The sequence below is a fragment of the Salvelinus fontinalis genome, chromosome 42 (genome assembly GCF_029448725.1).
Source record: "Salvelinus fontinalis isolate EN_2023a chromosome 42, ASM2944872v1, whole genome shotgun sequence".
Lineage (NCBI taxonomy): Eukaryota > Metazoa > Chordata > Actinopteri > Salmoniformes > Salmonidae > Salvelinus > Salvelinus fontinalis.
This window is the reverse complement of record NC_074706.1, coordinates 11,210,009-11,233,370: the sequence shown is the minus strand read 5'-3', so window position 1 is coordinate 11,233,370 and position 23,362 is coordinate 11,210,009. Positions and strand designations below refer to the sequence as shown.

Genomic DNA, 23,362 nt, shown 5'->3' with positions numbered 1-23,362 from the left:
TGCCACTGTATTTCTTTGACTGTGTCACCCAATAGCAGCTGAGCTCAGCAACCCAGGTTGTAACGTGGTGAGTTAATGTAAGTGTTGCTGACAGTCCCAGCACCATGTATCAACAGAGACTGTTCTCTCAGACAGTGTTGCTGACAGTCCCAGCACCATGTATCAACAGAGGCTCTTCTCTCAGACAGTGTTGCTGACGGAGTCCCAGCACCATGTATCAACAGAGACTGTTCTCTCAGACAGTGTTGCTGACTGTCCCAGCACCATGTATCAACAGAGACTGTTCTCTCAGGCAGTGTTGCTGACAGTCCCAGCACCATGTATCAATAGAGACTGTTCTCTCAGACAGTGTTGCTGACAGTCCCAGCACCATGTATCAACAGAGACTGTTCTCTCAGACAGTGTTGCTGACAGTCCCAGCACCATGTATCAACAGAGACTGTTCTCTCAGACAGTGTTGCTGACGGAGGCCCAGCACCATGTATCAACAGAGACTGTTCTCTCAGACAGTGTTGCTGACAGTCCCAGCACCATGTATCAACAGAGACTGTTCTCTCAGACAGTGTTGCTGACAGTCCCAGCACCATGTATCAATAGAGACTGTTCTCTCAGACAGTGTTGCTGACAGTCCCAGTACCATGTATCAACAGAGACTGTTCTCTCAGACAGTGTTGCTGACAGTCCCAGCACCATGTATCAATAGAGACTGTTCTCTCAGACAGTGTTGCTGACGGAGGCCCAGCACCATGTATCAACAGAGACTGTTCTCTCAGACAGTGTTGCTGACGGAGGCCCAGCACCATGTATCAACAGAGACTGTTCTCTCAGACAGTGTTGCTGACAGTCCCAGCACCATGTATCAACAGAGACTGTTCTCTCAGACAGTGTTGCTGACAGTCCCAGCACCATGTATCAATAGAGACCGTTCTTTCAGACAGTGTTGCTGACAGTCCCAGCACCATGTATCAATAGAGACTGTTCTCTCAGACAGTGTTGCTGACAGTCCCAGTACCATGTATCAACAGAGACTGTTCTCTCAGACAGTGTTGCTGACAGTCCCAGCACCATGTATCAACAGAGACTGTTCTCTCAGACAGTGTTGCTGACAGTCCCAGCACCATGTATCAACAGAGACTGTTCTCTCAGACAGTGTTGCTGACGGAGGCCCAGCACCATGTATCAACAGAGACTGTTCTCTCAGACAGTGTTGCTGACGGAGGCCCAGCACCATGTATCAACAGAGACTGTTCTCTCAGACAGTGTTGCTGACGGAGGCCCAGCACCATGTATCAACAGAGACTGTTCTCTCAGACAAGAGGACACTCTAAATAAATGACTATTGATTGCTCTGGTCTCTTAACTATCTAATGAAGATTTAGCCTCTCAGCTCAAGGTGATGTATATCATGTATCTGTCAGAGCAGCTGACAATAAAAAAGACATGAATAAAACATGATAAATCTCTAACCTGATTCCATATTAACAGGATAAAAGATGAACACAGTGAACTACTACATGTCTGTCTGCCTGGGGGTTAATAATGCAGGGTGGAATACCTAACCACTGTCCACTCTGTCTGTGTTCACGTGTGTTCGCGTGTGCGTGTTCGCATGCGTTTGTGAGTGTGAGTGTGAGTGTGTGAGTGTGTGTGTGTGTGTGTGTGTGTGTGTGTGTGTGTGTGTGTGTGTGTGTGTGTGTGTGTGTGTGTGTGTGTGTGTGTGTGTGTGTGTGTGTGTGTGTGTGTGTGTGTGTGTGTGTGTGTGTGTGTGTGTGTGTGTGTGCAGGAGCACCTGATAGAGAATGAGGTGGCAGTGCTGAGGAGAGTCAAACACCCCAACATTATCCAGCTGATAGACGAGGTGGACACACCCACTGAACTCTACCTGGTCATGGAGCTGGTCAAGGTACGTTCAACCACTACTGACCTCTACAGTATCTAGTCAACCTTTACTGACCTCTACAGTATCTAGTCAACCACTACTGACCTCTACAGTATCTAGTCAACCACTACTGACCTCTACAGTATCTAGTCAACCACTACTGACCACTACAGTATCTAGTCAACCACTACTGACCACTACAGTATCTAGTCAACCACTACTGACCTCTACAGTATCTAGTCAACCACTACAGTATCTAGTGAACCTCTACTGACCTCTACAGTATCTAGTCAACCTCTACTGACCTCTACAGTATCTAGTCAACCTCTACAGTATCTAGTCAACCACTACTGACCTCTACAGTATCTAGTCAACCACTACTGACCTCTACAGTATCTAGTCAACCACTACTGACCTCTACAGTATCTAGTCAACCACTACTGACCACTACAGTATCTAGTCAAACACTACTGACCTCTACAGTATCTAGTCAACCTCTACTGACCACTACAGTATCTAGTCAACCTCTACTGACCTCTACAGTATCTAGTCAACCTCTACTGACCTCTACAGTATCTAGTCAACCACTACTGACCTCTACAGTATCTAGTCAACCACTACTGACCACTACAGTATCTAGTCAACCACTACTGACCTCTACAGTATCTAGTCAACCACTACTGACCTCTACAGTATCTAGTCAACCACTACTGACCTCTACAGTATCTAGTCAACCACTACTGACCTCTACAGTATCTAGTCAACCACTACTGACCTCTACAGTATCTAGTCAACCACTACTGACCACTACAGTATCTAGTCAACCACTACTGACCACTACAGTATCTAGTCAACCACTACTGACCTCTACAGTATCTAGTCAACCACTACTGACCTCTACAGTATCTAGTCAACCACTACTGACCACTACAGTATCTAGTCAACCACTACAGTATCTAGTGAACCTCTACTGACCTCTACAGTATCTAGTCAACCTCTACAGTATCTAGTCAACCACTACTGACCTCTACAGTATCTAGTCAACCACTACTGACCTCTACAGTATCTAGTCAACCACTACTGACCTCTACAATATCTAGTCAACCACTACTGACCTCTACAGTTTCTAGTCAACCACTACTTGACCTCTACAGTATCTAGTCACCCTCTACAGTATCTAGTCAACCTCTACTGACCTCTACAGTATCTAGTCAACTACTACTGACCTCTACAGTATCTAGTCAACCTCTACAGTATCTAGTCAACCTCTACTGACCTCTACAGTATCTAGTCAACTACTACTGACCTCTACAGTATCTAGTCAACCACTACTGACCTCTACAGTATCTAGTCAACCACTACTGACCTCTACAGTATCTATTCAACCACTACTGACCTCTACAGTATCTAGTCAACCTCTACTGACCTCTACAGTATCTAGTCAACCACTACTGACCTCTACAGTATCTAGTCAACCACTACTGACCTCTACAGTATCTAGTCAACCTCTACTGACCTCTACAGTATCTAGTCAACCACTACTGACCTCTACAGTATCTAGTCAACCACTACTGACCACTACAGTATCTAGTCAACCTTTACTGACCTCTACAGTATCTAGTCAACCTTTACTGACCTCTACAGTATCTAGTCAACCACTACTGACCTCTACAGTATCTAGTCAACCACTACTGACCTCTACAGTATCTAGTCAACCACTACTCACCTCTACAGTATCTAGTCAACCACTACTGACCTCTACAGTATCTAGTCAACCACTACTGACCTCTACAGTATCTAGTCAACCACTACTGACCTCTACAGTATCTAGTCAACCACTACTGACCTCTACAGTATCTAGTCAACCACTACTGACCTCTACAGTATCTAGTCAACCACTACTGACCTCTACAGTATCTAGTCAACCACTACTGACCTCTACAGTATCTAGTCAACCTCTACTGACCTCTACAGTATCTAGTCAACCTCTACTGACCTCTACAGTATCTAGTCAACCACTACTGACCTCTACAGTATCTAGTCAACCACTACTGACCTCTACAGTATCTAGTCAACCACTACTGACCTCTACAGTATCTAGTCAACCACTACTGACCTCTACAGTATCTAGTAAACCACTACTGACCTCTACAGTATCTAGTCAACCACTACTGACCACTACAGTATCTAGTCAACCACTACTGACCTCTACAGTATCTAGTCAACCTTTACTGACCTCTACAGTATCTAGTCAACCACTACTGACCTCTACAGTATCTAGTCAACAACTACTGACCTCTACAGTATCTAGTCAACAACTACTGACCTCTACAGTATCTAGTCAACCACTACTGACCTCTACAGTATCTAGTCAACCTCTACTGACCTCTACAGTATCTAGTCAACCTCTACTGACCACTACAGTATCTAGTCAACCACTACTGACCACTACAGTATCTAGTCAACCACTACTGACCTCTACAGTATCTAGTCAACCACTACTGACCACTACAGTATCTAGTCAACCTCTACAGTATCTAGTCAACCACTACTGACCTCTACAGTATCTAGTCAACCACTACTGACCTCTACAGTATCTATTCAACCACTACTGACCACTACAGTATCTAGTCAACCTTTACTGACCTCTACAGTATCTAGTCAACCACTACTGACCTCTACAGTATCTAGTCAACAACTACTGACCTCTACAGTATCTAGTCAACCACTACTGACCTCTACAGTATCTAGTCAACCACTACTGACCTCTACAGTATCTAGTCAACCACTACTGACCTCTACAGTATCTAGTCAACCACTACTGACCTCTACAGTATCTAGTCAACCACTACTGACCTCTACAGTATCTAGTCAACCACTACTGACCTCTACAGTATCTAGTCAACCACTACTGACCTCTACAGTATCTAGTCAACCACTACTGACCTCTACAGTATCTAGTCAACCACTACTGACCTCTACAGTATCTAGTCAACCTCTACTGACCTCTACAGTATCTAGTCAACCTCTACTGACCTCTACAGTATCTAGTCAACCACTACTGACCTCTACAGTATCTAGTCAACCACTACTGACCTCTACAGTATCTAGTCAACCACTACTGACCTCTACAGTATCTAGTCAACCACTACTGACCTCTACAGTATCTAGTCAACCACTACTGACCTCTACAGTATCTAGTAAACCACTACTGACCTCTACAGTATCTAGTCAACCACTACTGACCACTACAGTATCTAGTCAACCACTACTGACCTCTACAGTATCTAGTCAACCTTTACTGACCTCTACAGTATCTAGTCAACCACTACTGACCTCTACAGTATCTAGTCAACCACTACTGACCTCTACAGTATCTAGTCAACAACTACTGACCTCTACAGTATCTAGTCAACAACTACTGACCTCTACAGTATCTAGTCAACCACTACTGACCTCTACAGTATCTAGTCAACCTCTACTGACCTCTACAGTATCTAGTCAACCTCTACTGACCACTACAGTATCTAGTCAACCACTACTGACCACTACAGTATCTAGTCAACCACTACTGACCTCTACAGTATCTAGTCAACCACTACTGACCACTACAGTATCTAGTCAACCTCTACAGTATCTAGTCAACCACTACTGACCTCTACAGTATCTAGTCAACCACTACTGACCTCTATAGTATCTATTCAACCACTACTGACCACTACAGTATCTAGTCAACCACTACTGACCACTACAGTATCTAGTCAACCTCTACTGACCACTACAGTATCTAGTCAACCATTACTGACCTCTACAGTATCTAGTCAACCACTACTGACCTCTACAGTATCTAGTCAACCTCTACTGACCTCTACAGTATCTAGTCAACCACTACTGACCTCTACAGTATCTAGTCAACCACTACTGACCTCTACAGTATCTAGTCAACCTCTACTGACCACTACAGTATCTAGTCAACCTCTACAGTATCTAGTCAACCACTACTGACCTCTACAGTATCTAGTCAACCACTACTGACCACTACAGTATCTAGTCAACCACTACTGACCTCTACAGTATCTAGTCAACCACTATTGACCTCTACAATTTCTAGTCAACCACTACTGACCTCTACAGTATCTATTCAACCACTACTGACCTCTGCAGTATCTAGTCAACCACTACTGACCTCTACAGTATCTAGTCAACCACTACTGACCTCTACAGTATCTAGTCAACCACTACTGACCTCTACAGTATCTAGTCAACCACTACTGACCTCTACAGTATCTAGTCAACCTCTACTGACCACTACAGTATCTAGTCAACCACTACTGACCTCTACAGTATCTAGTCAACCACTACTGACCTCTACAGTATCTAGTCAACCACTACTGACCTCTACAGTATCTAGTCAACCACTACTGACCTCTACAGTATCTAGTCAACCACTACAGTATCTAGTCAACCTCTACTGACCTCTACAGTATCTAGTCAACCACTACTGACCTCTACAGTATCTAGTCAACCACTACTGACCTCTACAGTATCTAGTCAACCACTACTGACCTCTACAGTATCTAGTCAACCTCTACAGACCTCTACAGTATCTGGTCAACCACTACTGACCTCTACAGTATCTGGTCAACCACTACTGACCTCTACAGTATCTGGTCAACCACTACTGACCTCTACAGTATCTAGTCAACCACTACTGACCTCTACAGTATCTAGTCAACCACTACTGACCTCTACAGTATCTAGTCAACCACTACTGACCTCTACAGTATCTAGTCAACCACTACTGACCTCTACAGTATCTAGTCCAATACTACTGACCTCTACAGTATCTAGTCAACCTCTACTGACCTGTACAGTATCTAGTCAACCACTACTGACCTCTACAGTATCTAGTCAACCACTACTGACCTCTACAGTATCTAGTCAACCACTACTGACCTCTACAGTATCTAGTCAACCACTACTGACCACTACAGTATCTAGTCAACCACTACTGACCACTACAGTATCTAGTCAACCACTACTGACCTATACAGTATCTAGTCAACCACTACTGACCACTACAGTATCTAGTCAACCTCTACTGACCTCTACAGTATCTAGTCAACCACTACTGACCTCTACAGTATCTAGTCAACCTCTACAGTATCTAGTCAACCACTACTGACCTCTACAGTATCTAGTCAACCACTACTGACCTCTACAGTATCTAGTCAACCACTACTGACCACTACAGTATCTAGTCAACCACTACTGACCACTACAGTATCTAGTCAACCACTACTGACCTCTACAGTATCTAGTCAACCACTACTGACCTCTACAGTATCTAGTCAACCACTACTGACCACTACAGTATCTAGTCAACCACCACAGTATCTAGTGAACCTCTACTGACCTCTACAGTATCTAGTCAACCTCTACAGTATCTAGTCAACCACTACTGACCTCTACAGTATCTAGTAAACCACTACTGACCTCTACAGTATCTAGTCAACCACTACTGACCTCTACAGTATCTAGTCAACCACTACTGACCTCTACAGTATCTAGTCAACCTCTACTGACCTCTACAGTATCTAGTCAACCACTACTGACCTCTACAGTATCTAGTCAACCACTACTGACCACTACAGTATCTAGTCAACCACTACTGACCTCTACAGTATCTAGTCAACCTTTACTGACCTCTACAGTATCTAGTCAACCACTACTGACCTCTACAGTATCTAGTCAACCACTACTGACCTCTACAGTATCTAGTCAACCACTACTGACCTCTACAGTATCTAGTCAACCACTACTGACCTCTACAGTATCTAGTCAACCACTACTGACCTCTACAGTATCTAGTCAACCTCTACTGACCTCTACAGTATCTAGTCAACCACTACTGACCTCTACAGTATCTAGTCAACCACTACTGACCTCTACAGTATCTAGTCAACCACTACTGACCTCTACAGTATCTAGTCAACCACTACTGACCTCTACAGTATCTAGTCAACCTCTACTGACCACTACAGTATCTAGTCAACCACTACTGACCACTACAGTATCTAGTCAACCACTACTGACCTCTACAGTATCTTGTCAACCACTACTGACCACTACAGTATCTTGTCAACCTCTACAGTATCTAGTCAACCACTACTGACCTCTACAGTATCTAGTCAACCACTACTGACCTCTACAGTATCTATTCAACCACTACTGACCACTACAGTATCTAGTCAACCACTACTGACCACTACAGTATCTAGTCAACCATTACTGACCTCTACAGTATCTAGTCAACCTCTACTGACCTCTACAGTATCTAGTCAACCTCTACTGACCTCTACAGTATCTAGTCAACCACTACTGACCTCTACAGTATCTAGTCAACCACTACTGACCTCTACAGTATCTAGTCAACCTCTACTGACCACTACAGTATCTAGTCAACCACTACTGACCACTACAGTATCTAGTCAACCTCTACAGTATCTAGTCAACCTCTACAGTATCTAGTCAACCACTACTGACCACTACAGTATCTAGTCAACCACTACTGACCTCTACAGTATCTAGTCAACCACTACTGACCTCTACAGTATCTAGTCAACCACTACTGACCTCTACAGTATCTAGTCAACCACTACTGACCTCTACAGTATCTATTCAAACACTACTGACGTCTACAGTATCTAGTCAACCACTACTGACCTCTACATTATCTAGTCAACCACTACTGACCTCTACAGTATCTAGTCAACCACTACTGACCTCTACAGTATCTAGTCAACCACTAATGACCTCTACAGTATCTAGTCAACCACTACTGACCTCTACAGTATCTAGTCAACCACTACTGACCACTACAGTATCTAGTCAACCACTACTGACCACTACAGTATCTAGTCAACCACTACTGACCACTACAGTATCTAGTCAACCACTACTGACCTCTACAGTATCTAGTCAACCACTACTGACCTCTACAGTATCTAGTCAACCACTACTGACCTCTACAGTATCTAGTCAACCACTACTGACCACTACAGTATCTAGTCAACCTCTACTGACCTCTACAGTATCTAGTCAACCACTACTGACATCAATAGTATCTAGTCAACCACTACTGACCTCTACAGTATCTAGTCAACCTCTACTGACCTCTACAGTATCTAGTCAACCACTACAGTATCTAGTCAACTTCTACTGACCTCTACAGTATCTATTCAAACACTACTGACCTCTACAGTATCTAGTCAACCACTACTAACCTCTACAGTATCTAGTCAACCACTACTGACCTCTACAGTATCTAGTCAACCACTACTGACCTCTACAGTATCTAGTCAACCACTACTGACCTCTACAGTATCTAGTCAACCACTACTGACCACTACAGTATCTAGTCAACCACTACTGACCTCTACAGTATCTAGTCAACCACTACTGACCACTACAGTATCTTGTCAACCACTACTGACCACTACAGTATCTAGTCAACCACTACTGACCACTACAGTATCTAGTCAACCACTACTGACCACTACAGTATCTAGTCAACCACTACTGACCACTACAGTATCTAGTCAACCACTACTGACCTCTACAGTATCTAGTCAACCACTACTGACCTCTACAGTATCTAGTCAACCACTACTGACCTCTACAGTATCTAGTCAACCACTACTGACCACTACAGTATCTAGTCAACCACTACTGACCACTACAGTATCTAGTCAACCACTACTGACCTCTACAGTATCTAGTCAACCACTACTGACCACTACAGTATCTAGTCAACCTCTACAGTATCTAGTCAACCACTACTGACCACTACAGTATCTAGTCAACCACTACTGACCTCTACAGTATCTAGTCAACCACTACTGACCTCTACAGTATCTAGTCAACCACTACTGACCTCTACATTATCTAGTCAACCACTTCTGACCTCTACAGTATCTAGTCAACCACTACTAACCACTACAGTATCTAGTCAACCTCTACTGACCTCTACAGTATCTAGTCAACCACTACTGACCACTACAGTATCTAGTCAACCACTACTGACCACTACAGTATCTAGTCAACCACTACTGACCACTACAGTATCTAGTCAACCACTACTGACCACTACAGTATCTAGTCAACCACTACTGACCTCTACAGTATCTAGTCAACCACTACTGACCTCTACAGTATCTAGTCAACCACTACTGACCTCTACAGTATCTAGTCAACCACTACTGACCTCTACAGTATCTAGTCAACCACTACTGACCTCTACAGTATCTAGTCAACCACTACTGACCTCTACAGTATCTAGTCAACCACTACTGACCTCTACAGTATCTAGTCAACCACTACTGACCTCTACATTATCTAGTCAACCACTTCTGACCTCTACAGTATCTAGTCAACCACTACTAACCACTACAGTATCTAGTCAACCTCTACTGACCTCTACAGTATCTAGTCAACCACTACAGTATCTAGTCAACCACTACAGTATCTAGTCAACCACTACTGACCTCTACAGTATCTAGTCAACCACTACTGACCTCTACAGTATCTAGTCAACCACTACTGACCACTACAGTATCTAGTCAACCACTACTGACCACTACAGTATCTAGTCAACCACTACTGACCTCTACAGTATCTAGTCAACCACTACTGACCACTACAGTATCTAGTCAACCTCTACAGTATCTAGTCAACCACTACTGACCACTACAGTATCTAGTCAACCACTACTGACCTCTACAGTATCTAGTCAATCACTACTGACCTCTACAGTATCTAGTCAACCACTACTGACCTCTACATTATCTAGTCAACCACTACTGACCACTACAGTATCTAGTCAACTACTACTGACCTCTACAGTATCTAGTCAACCACTACTGACCTCTACAGTATCTAGTCAACCACTACTGACCTCTACAGTATCTAGTCAACCACTACAGTATCTATTCAACCACTACTGACCACTACAGTATCTAGTCAACCACTACTGACCTCTACAGTATCTAGTCAACCACTACTGACCTCTACAGTATCTAGTCAACCACTACTGACCTCTACAGTATCTAGTCAACCACTACTGACCTCTACAGTATCTAGTCAACCACTACTGACCTCTACAGTATCTAGTCAACCTCTACTGACCTCTACAGTATCTAGTCAACCACTACTGACCTCTACAGTATCTAGTCAACCACTACTGACCTCTACAGTATCTAGTCAACCACTACTGACCTCTACAGTATCTAGTCAACCACTACTGACCTCTACAGTATCTAGTCAACCACTACTGACCTCTACAGTATCTAGTCAACCTCTACTGACCTCTACAGTATCTAGTCAACCACTACTGACCTCTACAGTATCTAGTCAACCACTACTCTCCACTACAGTATCTAGTCAACCACTACTGACCACTACAGTATCTAGTCAACCACTACTGACCACTACAGTATCTAGTCAACCACTACTGACCACTACAGTATCTAGTCAACCACTACTGCCCTCTACAGTATCTAGTCAACCACTACTGACCACTACAGTATCTAGTCAACCACTACTAACCACTACAGTATCTAGTCAACCTCTACTGACCTCTACAGTATCTAGTCAACCACTACTGACCACTACAGTATCTAGTCAACCACTACTGACCACTACAGTATCTAGTCAACCACTACTGACCACTACAGTATCTAGTCAACCACTACTGACCACTACAGTATCTAGTCAACCACTACTGACCTCTACAGTATCTAGTCAACCACTACTGACCTCTACAGTATCTAGTCAACCACTACTGACCTCTACAGTATCTAGTCAACCACTACTGACCTCTACAGTATCTAGTCAACCACTACTGACCTCTACAGTATCTAGTCAACCACTACTGACCTCTACAGTATCTAGTCAACCACTACTGACCTCTACAGTATCTAGTCAACCACTACTGACCTCTACATTATCTAGTCAACCACTTCTGACCTCTACAGTATCTAGTCAACCACTACTAACCACTACAGTATCTAGTCAACCTCTACTGACCTCTACAGTATCTAGTCAACCACTACAGTATCTAGTCAACCACTACAGTATCTAGTCAACCACTACTGACCTCTACAGTATCTAGTCAACCACTACTGACCTCTACAGTATCTAGTCAACCACTACTGACCACTACAGTATCTAGTCAACCACTACTGACCACTACAGTATCTAGTCAACCACTACTGACCTCTACAGTATCTAGTCAACCACTACTGACCACTACAGTATCTAGTCAACCTCTACAGTATCTAGTCAACCACTACTGACCACTACAGTATCTAGTCAACCACTACTGACCTCTACAGTATCTAGTCAACCACTACTGACCTCTACAGTATCTAGTCAACCACTACTGACCTCTACATTATCTAGTCAACCACTACTGACCACTACAGTATCTAGTCAACTACTACTGACCTCTACAGTATCTAGTCAACCACTACTGACCTCTACAGTATATAGTCAACCACTACTGACCTCTACAGTATCTAGTCAACCACTACAGTATCTATTCAACCACTACTGACCACTACAGTATCTAGTCAACCACTACTGACCTCTACAGTATCTAGTCAACCACTACTGACCTCTACAGTATCTAGTCAACCACTACTGACCTCTACAGTATCTAGTCAACCACTACTGACCTCTACAGTATCTAGTCAACCACTACTGACCTCTACAGTATCTAGTCAACCTCTACTGACCTCTACAGTATCTAGTCAACCACTACTGACCTCTACAGTATCTAGTCAACCACTACTGACCTCTACAGTATCTAGTCAACCACTACTGACCTCTACAGTATCTAGTCAACCACTACTGACCTCTACAGTATCTAGTCAACCACTACTGACCTCTACAGTATCTAGTCAACCTCTACTGACCTCTACAGTATCTAGTCAACCACTACTGACCTCTACAGTATCTAGTCAACCACTACTCTCCACTACAGTATCTAGTCAACCACTACTCTCCACTACAGTATCTAGTCAACCACTACTGACCACTACAGTATCTAGTCAACCACTACTGACCACTACAGTATCTAGTCAACCACTACTGACCACTACAGTATCTAGTCAACCACTACTGCCCTCTACAGTATCTAGTCAACCACTACTGACCACTACAGTATCTAGTCAAACACTACTGACCTCTACAGTATCTAGTCAACCACTACTGACCACTACAGTATCTAGTCAACCACTACTGACCACTACAGTATCTAGTCAACCACTACTGACCACTACAGTATCTAGTCAACCACTACTGACCACTACAGTATCTAGTCAACCACTACTGACCTCTACAGTATCTAGTCAACCACTACTGACCTCTACAGTATCTAGTCAACCACTACTGACCTCTACAGTATCTAGTCAACCACTACTGACCTCTACAGTATCTAGTCAACCACTACTGACCTCTACAGTATCTAGTCAACCACTACTGACCACTACAGTATCTAGTCAACCACTACTGACCACTACAGTATCTAGTCAACCACTACTGACCTCTACAGTATCTAGTCAACCACTACTGACCACTACAGTATCTAGTCAACCTCTACAGTATCTAGTCAACCACTACTGACCACTACAGTATCTAGTCAACCACTACTGACCTCTACAGTATCTAGTCAACCACTACTGACCTCTACAGTATCTAGTCAACCACTACTGACCTCTACATTATCTAGTCAACCACTTCTGACCTCTACAGTATCTAGTCAACCACTACTAACCACTACAGTATCTAGTCAACCACTACTGACCTCTACAGTATCTAGTCAACCACTACTGACCTCTACAGTATCTAGTCAACCACTACTGACCACTACAGTATCTAGTCAACCACTACTGACCACTACAGTATCTAGTCAACCACTACTGACCACTACAGTATCTAGTCAACCACTACTGACCTCTACAGTATCTAGTCAACCACTACTGACCACTACAGTATCTAGTCAACCTCTACAGTATCTAGTCAACCACTACTGACCACTACAGTATCTAGTCAACCTCTACAGTATCTAGTCAACCACTACTGACCTCTACAGTATCTAGTCAACCACTACTGACCTCTACATTATCTAGTCAACCACTACTGACCACTACAGTATCTAGTCAACTACTACTGACCTCTACAGTATCTAGTCAACCACTACTGACCTCTACAGTATCTAGTCAACCACTACTGACCTCTACAGTATCTAGTCAACCACTACTGACCTCTACAGTATCTAGTCAACCACTACTGACCACTACAGTATCTAGTCAACCACTACTGACCACTACAGTATCTAGTCAACCACTACTGACCTCTACAGTATCTAGTCAACCACTACTGACCTCTACAGTATCTAGTCAACCACTACTGACCTCTACAGTATCTAGTCAACCACTACTGACCACTACAGTATCTAGTCAACCTCTACTGACCTCTACAGTATCTAGTCAACCACTACTGACATCTACAGTATCTAGTCAACCACTACTGACCTCTACAGTATCTAGTCAACCTCTACTGACCTCTACAGTATCTAGTCAACCACTACAGTATCTAGTCAACCTCTACTGACCTCTACAGTATCTATTCAAACACTACTGACCTCTACAGTATCTAGTCAACCACTACTAACCTCTACAGTATCAAGTCAACCACTACTGACCTCTACAGTATATAGTCAACCACTACTGACCTCTACAGTATCTAGTCAACCACTACTGACCTCTACAGTATCTAGTCAACCACTACTGACCACTACAGTATCTAGTCAACCACTACTGACCTCTACAGTATCTAGTCAACCACTACTGACCACTACAGTATCTAGTCAACCACTACTGACCACTACAGTATCTAGTCAACCACTACTGACCTCTACAGTATCTAGTCAACCACTACTGACCACTACAGTATCTAGTCAACCACTACTGACCACTACAGTATCTAGTCAACCACTACTGACCACTACAGTATCTAGTCAACCACTACTGACCACTACAGTATCTAGTCAACCACTACTGACCTCTACAGTATCTAGTCAACCACTACTGACCTCTACAGTATCTAGTCAACCACTACTGACCTCTACAGTATCTAGTCAACCACTACTGACCTCTACAGTATCTAGTCAACCACTACTGACCACTACAGTATCTAGTCAACCACTACTGACCACTACAGTATCTAGTCAACCACTACTGACCTCTACAGTATCTAGTCAACCACTACTGACCACTACAGTATCTAGTCAACCTCTACAGTATCTAGTCAACCACTACTGACCACTACAGTATCTAGTCAACCACTACTGACCTCTACAGTATCTAGTCAACCACTACTGACCTCTACAGTATCTAGTCAACCACTACTGACCTCTACATTATCTAGTCAACCACTTCTGACCTCTACAGTATCTAGTCAACCACTACTGACCTCTACAGTATCTAGTCAACCTCTACTGACCTCTACAGTATCTAGTCAACCACTACAGTATCTAGTCAACCACTACAGTATCTAGTCAACCACTACTGACCTCTACAGTATCTAGTCAACCACTACTGACCTCTACAGTATCTAGTCAACCACTACTGACCACTACAGTATCTAGTCAACCACTACTGACCACTACAGTATCTAGTCAACCACTACTGACCTCTACAGTATCTAGTCAACCACTACTGACCACTACAGTATCTAGTCAACCTCTACAGTATCTAGTCAACCACTACTGACCACTACAGTATCTAGTCAACCACTACTGACCTCTACAGTATCTAGTCAACCACTACTGACCTCTACAGTATCTAGTCAACCACTACTGACCTCTACATTATCTAGTCAACCACTACTGACCACTACAGTATCTAGTCAACTACTACTGACCTCTACAGTATCTAGTCAACCACTACTGACCTCTACAGTATCTAGTCAACCACTACTGACCTCTACAGTATCTAGTCAACCACTACAGTATCTATTCAACCACTACTGACCACTACAGTATCTAGTCAACCACTACTGACCTCTACAGTATCTAGTCAACCACTACTGACCTCTACAGTATCTAGTCAACCACTACTGACCTCTACAGTATCTAGTCAACCACTACTGACCTCTACAGTATCTAGTCAACCACTACTGACCTCTACAGTATCTAGTCAACCTCTACTGACCTCTACAGTATCTAGTCAACCACTACTGACCTCTACAGTATCTAGTCAACCACTACGGACCTCTACAGTATCTAGTCAACCACTACTGACCTCTACAGTATCTAGTCAACCACTACTGACCTCTACAGTATCTAGTCAACCACTACTGACCTCTACAGTATCTAGTCAACCTCTACTGACCTCTACAGTATCTAGTCAACCACTTCTGACCTCTACAGTATCTAGTCAACCACTACTCTCCACTACAGTATCTAGTCAACCACTACTGACCACTACAGTATCTAGTCAACCACTACTGACCACTACAGTATCTAGTCAACCACTACTGACCACTACAGTATCTAGTCAACCACTACTGCCCTCTACAGTATCTAGTCAACCACTACTGACCTCTACAGTATCTATTCAAACACTACTGACCTCTACAGTATCTAGTCAACCACTACTGACCTCTACATTATCTAGTCAACCACTACTGACCTCTACAGTATCTAGTCAACCACTACTGACCTCTACAGTATCTAGTCAACCACTACTGACCTCTACAGTATCTAGTCAACCACTACTGACCACTACAGTATCTAGTCAACCACTACTGACCACTACAGTATCTAGTCAACCACTACTGACCTCTACAGTATCTAGTCAACCATTACTGATCTCTACAGTATCTAGTCAACCACTACTGACCTCTACAGTATCTAGTCAACCACTACTGACCTCTACAGTATCTAGTCAACCACTACTGACCACTACAGTATCTAGTCAACCACTACTGACCTCTACAGTATCTAGTCAACCACTACTGACCACTACAGTATCTAGTCAACCACTACTGACCACTACAGTATCTAGTCAACCACTACTGACCTCTACAGTATCTAGTCAACCACTACTGACCTCTACAGTATCTAGTCAACCACTACTGACCTCTACATTATCTAGTCAACCACTTCTGACCTCTACAGTATCTAGTCAACCACTACTGACCTCTACAGTATCTAGTCAACCTCTACTGACCTCTACAGTATCTAGTCAACCACTACAGTATCTAGTCAACCACTACAGTATCTAGTCAACCACTACTGACCTCTACAGTATCTAGTCAACCACTACTGACCTCTACAGTATCTAGTCAACCACTACTGACCACTACAGTATCTAGTCAACCACTACTGACCACTACAGTATCTAGTCAACCACTACTGACCTCTACAGTATCTAGTCAACCACTACTGACCACTACAGTATCTAGTCAACCTCTACAGTATCTAGTCAACCACTACTGACCACTACAGTATCTAGTCAACCACTACTGACCTCTACAGTATCTAGTCAACCACTACTGACCTCTACAGTATCTAGTCAACCACTACTGACCTCTACATTATCTAGTCAACCACTACTGACCACTACAGTATCTAGTCAACTACTACTGACCTCTACAGTATCTAGTCAACCACTACTGACCTCTACAGTATCTAGTCAACCACTACTGACCTCTACAGTATCTAGTCAACCACTACAGTATCTATTCAACCACTACTGACCACTACAGTATCTAGTCAACCACTACTGACCTCTACAGTATCTAGTCAACCACTACTGACCTCTACAGTATCTAGTCAACCACTACTGACCTCTACAGTATCTAGTCAACCACTACTGACCTCTACAGTATCTAGTCAACCACTACTGACCTCTACAGTATCTAGTCAACCTCTACTGACCTCTACAGTATCTAGTCAACCACTACTGACCTCTACAGTATCTAGTCAACCACTACGGACCTCTACAGTATCTAGTCAACCACTACGGACCTCTACAGTATCTAGTCAACCACTACTGACCTCTACAGTATCTAGTCAACCACTACTGACCTCTACAGTATCTAGTCAACCTCTACTGACCTCTACAGTATCTAGTCAACCACTTCTGACCTCTACAGTATCTAGTCAACCACTACTCTCCACTACAGTATCTAGTCAACCACTACTGACCACTACAGTATCTAGTCAACCACTACTGACCACTACAGTATCTAGTCAACCACTACTGACCACTACAGTATCTAGTCAACCACTACTGCCCTCTACAGTATCTAGTCAACCACTACTGACCTCTACAGTATCTATTCAAACACTACTGACCTCTACAGTATCTAGTCAACCACTACTGACCTCTACATTATCTAGTCAACCACTACTGACCTCTACAGTATCTAGTCAACCACTACTGACCTCTACAGTATCTAGTCAACCACTACTGACCTCTACAGTATCTAGTCAACCACTACTGACCACTACAGTATCTAGTCAACCACTACTGACCACTACAGTATCTAGTCAACCACTACTGACCTCTACAGTATCTAGTCAACCATTACTGATCTCTACAGTATCTAGTCAACCACTACTGACCTCTACAGTATCTAGTCAACCACTACTGACCTCTACAGTATCTAGTCAACCACTACTGACCTCTACAGTATCTAGTCAACCACTACTGACCTCTACAGTATCTAGTCAACCACTACTGACCACTACAGTATCTAGTCAACCACTACTGACCTCTACAGTATCTAGTCAACCACTACTGACCACTACAGTATCTAGTCAACCACTACTGACCTCTACAGTATCTAGTCAACCTCTACTGACCTCTACAGTATCTAGTCAACCACTACAGTATCTAGTCAACCTCTACTGACCTCTACAGTATCTATTCAAACACTACTGACCTCTACAGTATCTAGTCAACCACTACTAACCTCTACAGTATCTAGTCAACCACTACTGACCTCTACAGTATCTAGTCAACCACTACTGACCTCTACAGTATCTAGTCAACCACTACTGACCTCTACAGTATCTAGTCAACCACTACTGACCACTACAGTATCTAGTCAACCACTACTGACCTCTACAGTATCTAGTCAACCACTACTGACCTCTACAGTATCTAGTCAACCACTACTGACCACTACAGTATCTAGTCAACTACTTCTGACCTCTACAGTATCTAGTCAACCACTACTGACCTCTACAGTATCTAGTCAACCACTACTGACCTCTACAGTATCTAGTCAACCACTACTGACCTCTACAGTATCTAGTCAACCACTACAGTATCTAGTCAACCACTACTGACCACTACAGTATCTAGTCAACCACTACTGACCTCTACAGTATCTAGTCAACCACTACTGACCTCTACAGTATCTAGTCAACCACTACTGACCTCTACAGTATCTAGTCAACCACTACTGACCTCTACAGTATCTAGTCAACCACTACTGACCTCTACAGTATCTAGTCAACTACTACTGACCACTACAGTATCTAGTCAACCTCTACAGTATCTAGTCAACCACTACTGACCTCTACAGTATCTAGTCAACCACTACTGACCTCTACAGTATCTAGTCAACCACTACTGACCACTACAGTATCTAGTCAACCACTACTGACCTCTACCGTATCTAGTCAACCACTACTGACCTCTACAGTATCTAGTCAACCACTACTGACCTCTACAGTATCTAGTCAACCACTACTGACCACTACAGTATCTAGTCAACCACTACTGACCTCTACAGTATCTAGTCAACCACTACTGACCACTACAGTATCTAGTCAACCTCTACAGTATCTAGTCAACCACTACTGACCTCTACATTATCTAGTCAACCACTACTGACCTCTACAGTATCTAGTCAACCACTACTAACCACTACAGTATCTAGTCAACCTCTACTGACCTCTACAGTATCTAGTCAACCACTACTGACCTCTACAGGATCTAGTCAACCACTACTGACCTCTACAGTATCTAGTCAACCACTACTGACCTCTACAGTATCTAGTCAACCACTACTGATCTCTACAGTATCTAGTCAACCTCTACTGACCTCTACAGTATCTAGTCAACCACTACTGACCTCTACATTATCTAGTCAACCACTACTGACCTCTACAGTATCTAGTCAACCACTACTGACCTCTACAGTATCTAGTCAACCACTACAGTATCTAGTCAACCTCTACTGACCTCTACAGTATCTAGTCAACCTCTACTGACCTCTACAGTATCTAGTCAACCACTACTGACCTCTACAGTATCTACTCAACCACTACTGACCTCTACAGTATCTAGTCAACCACTACAGTATCTAGTCAACCTCTACTGACCTCTACAGTATCTAGTCAACCTCTACTGACCTCTACAGTATCTAGTCAACCACTACTGACCTCTGCAGTATCTAGTCAACCACTACTGACCACTACAGTATCTAGTCAACCACTACTGACCTCTACAGTATCTAGTCAACCACTACTGACCACTACAGTATCTAGTCAACCACTACTGACCACTACAGTATCTAGTCAACCACTACTGACCACTACAGTATCTAGTCAACCACTACTGACCACTACAGTATCTAGTCAACCACTACTGATCTCTACAGTATCTAGTCAACCACTACTGACCTCTACAGTATCTAGTCAACCACTACTAACCACTACAGTATCTAGTCAACCTCTACAGTATCTAGTCAACCACTACTGACCTCTACAGTATCTAGTCAACCACTACTGACCACTACAGTATCTAGTCAACCACTACTGACCTCTACAGTATCTAGTCAACCACTACTGATCTCTACAGTATCTAGTCAACCACTACTGACCTCTACAGTATCTAGTCAACCACTACTGACCACTACAGTATCTAGTCAACCTCTACAGTATCTAGTCAACCACTACTGACCTCTACAGTATCTAGTCAACCACTACTGACCACTACAGTATCTAGTCAACCACTACTGACCTCTACAGTATCTAGTCAACCACTACTGACCACTACAGTATCTAGTCAACCTCTACAGTATCTAGTCAACCACTACTGACCACTACAGTATCTAGTCAACCACTACTGACCTCTACAGTATCTAGTCAACCACTACTGACCTCTACAGTATCTAGTCAACCACTACTGACCTCTACATTATCTAGTCAACCACTACTGACCTCTACAGTATCTAGTCAACCACTACTAACCACTACAGTATCTAGTCAACCTCTTCTGACCTCTACAGTATCTAGTCAACCACTACAGTATCTCGTCAACCACTACAGTATCTAGTCAACCACTACTGATCACTACAGTATCTAGTCAACCACTACTGACCTCTACAGTATCTAGTCAACCACTACTGACCTCTACAGTATCTAGTCAACCACTACTGACCTCTACAGTATCTATTCAACCACTACTGACCTCTACAGTATCTAGTCAACCACTACAGTATCTAGTCAACCACTACTGACCACTACAGTATCTAGTCAACCACTACTGACCTCTACAGTATCTAGTCAACCACTACTGACCTCTACAGTATCTAGTCAACCACTACTGACCTCTACAGTATCTAGTCAACCACTACTGACCTCTACAGTATCTAGTCAACCACTACTGACCTCTACAGTATCTAGTCAACCACTACTGACCTCTACAGTATCTAGTCAACCACTACTGACCTCTACAGTATCTAGTCAACTACTACTGACCTCTACAGTATCTAGTCAACCACTACTGACCTCTACAGTATCTAGTCAACCACTACTGACCACTACAGTATCTAGTCAACCTCTACAGTATCTAGTCAACCACTACTGACCACTACAGTATCTAGTCAACCTCTACAGTATCTAGTCAACCACTACTGACCTCTACAGTATCTAGTCAACCACTACTGACCTCTACAGTATCTAGTCAACCACTACTGACCTCTACAGTATCTAGTCAACCACTACTGACCTCTACATTATCTAGTCAACCACTACTAACCACTACAGTATCTAGTCAACCTCTACTGACCTCTACAGTATCTAGTCAACCACTACAGTATCTAGTCAACCACTACAGTATCTAGTCAACCACTACTGACCACTACAGTATCTAGTCAACCACTACTGACCACTACAGTATCTAGTCAACCACTACTGACCTCTACAGTATCTAGTCAACCACTACAGTATCTAGTCAACCACTACTGACCACTACAGTATCTAGTCAACCACTACTGACCACTACAGTATCTAGTCAACCACTACTGACCTCTACAGTATCTAGTCAACCACTACTGACCTCTACAGTATCTAGTCAACCACTACTGACCTCTACAGTATCTAGTCAACCACTACTGACCTCTACAGTATCTAGTCAACCACTACTGACCTCTACAGTATCTAGTCAACCACGACTGACCTCTACAGTATCTAGTCAACCACTACTGACCTCTACAGTATCTGGTCAACCACTACTGACCTCTACTGTATCTAGTCAACCACTACTAACCACTACTGACCTCTACAGTATCTAGTCAACCACTACTGACCTCTACAGTATCTAGTCAACCACTACTGACCTCTACAGTATCTAGTCAACCACTACTGACCTCTACAGTATCTAGTCAACCACGACTGACCTCTACAGTATCTAGTCAACCTCTACTGACCTCTACAGTATCTAGTCAACCACTACTGACCTCTACAGTATCTGGTCAACCACTACTGACCTCTACAGTATCTAGTCAACCACTACTGACCTCTACAGTATCTAGTCAACCACTACTCTCCTCTACAGTATCTAGTCAACCACTACTGACCTCTACAGTATCTAGTCAACCTCTACTGACCACTACAGTATCTAGTCAACCACTACTGACCTCTACAGTATCTAGTCAACCACTACTGACCTCTACAGTATCTAGTCAACCACTACTGACCTCTACAGTATCTAGTCAACCACTACTGACCTCTACAGTATCTAGTCAACCTCTACTGACCTCTACAGTATCTAGTCAACCACTACTGACCTCTACAGTATCTAGTCAACCACTACTGACCTCTACAGTATCTAGTCAACCTCTACTGACCGCTACAGTATCTAGTCAACCACTACTGACATCTACAGTATCTAGTCAACCTCTACTGACATCTACAGTATCTAGTCAACCACTACTGACCTCTACAGTATCTAGTCAACCACTACTGACCACTACAGTATCTAGTCAACCACTACTGACCTCTACAGTATCTAGTCAACCACTACTGACCACTACAGCAGTATTCTGCACTTCATCAGTGCATGCAACATTAATATTTTAGGTACCTTATCATTTAGGTAAGTTCTTAATTCAACA

General features: G+C 43.2%; 1 protein-coding gene across 6 annotated transcripts in view; it reads left to right on the top strand.

Moving 5' to 3' along the window:
* Nucleotides 1-23,362, top strand: part of LOC129841517 (serine/threonine-protein kinase DCLK2-like) — a 101,277-nt gene that overhangs the window by 53,940 nt on the left and 23,975 nt on the right. For all 6 annotated transcript variants that reach the window (XR_008757338.1, XM_055909819.1, XM_055909817.1 and 3 more), the window contains one exon: nt 1,784-1,903. Coding sequence is in view for 5 of the 6 variants with exons in the window: in XM_055909819.1 (XP_055765794.1) it covers nt 1,784-1,903 (120 nt within the window). In the remaining variant the exon portion in view is untranslated. The remainder of the gene's footprint in view (nt 1-1,783; nt 1,904-23,362) is intronic.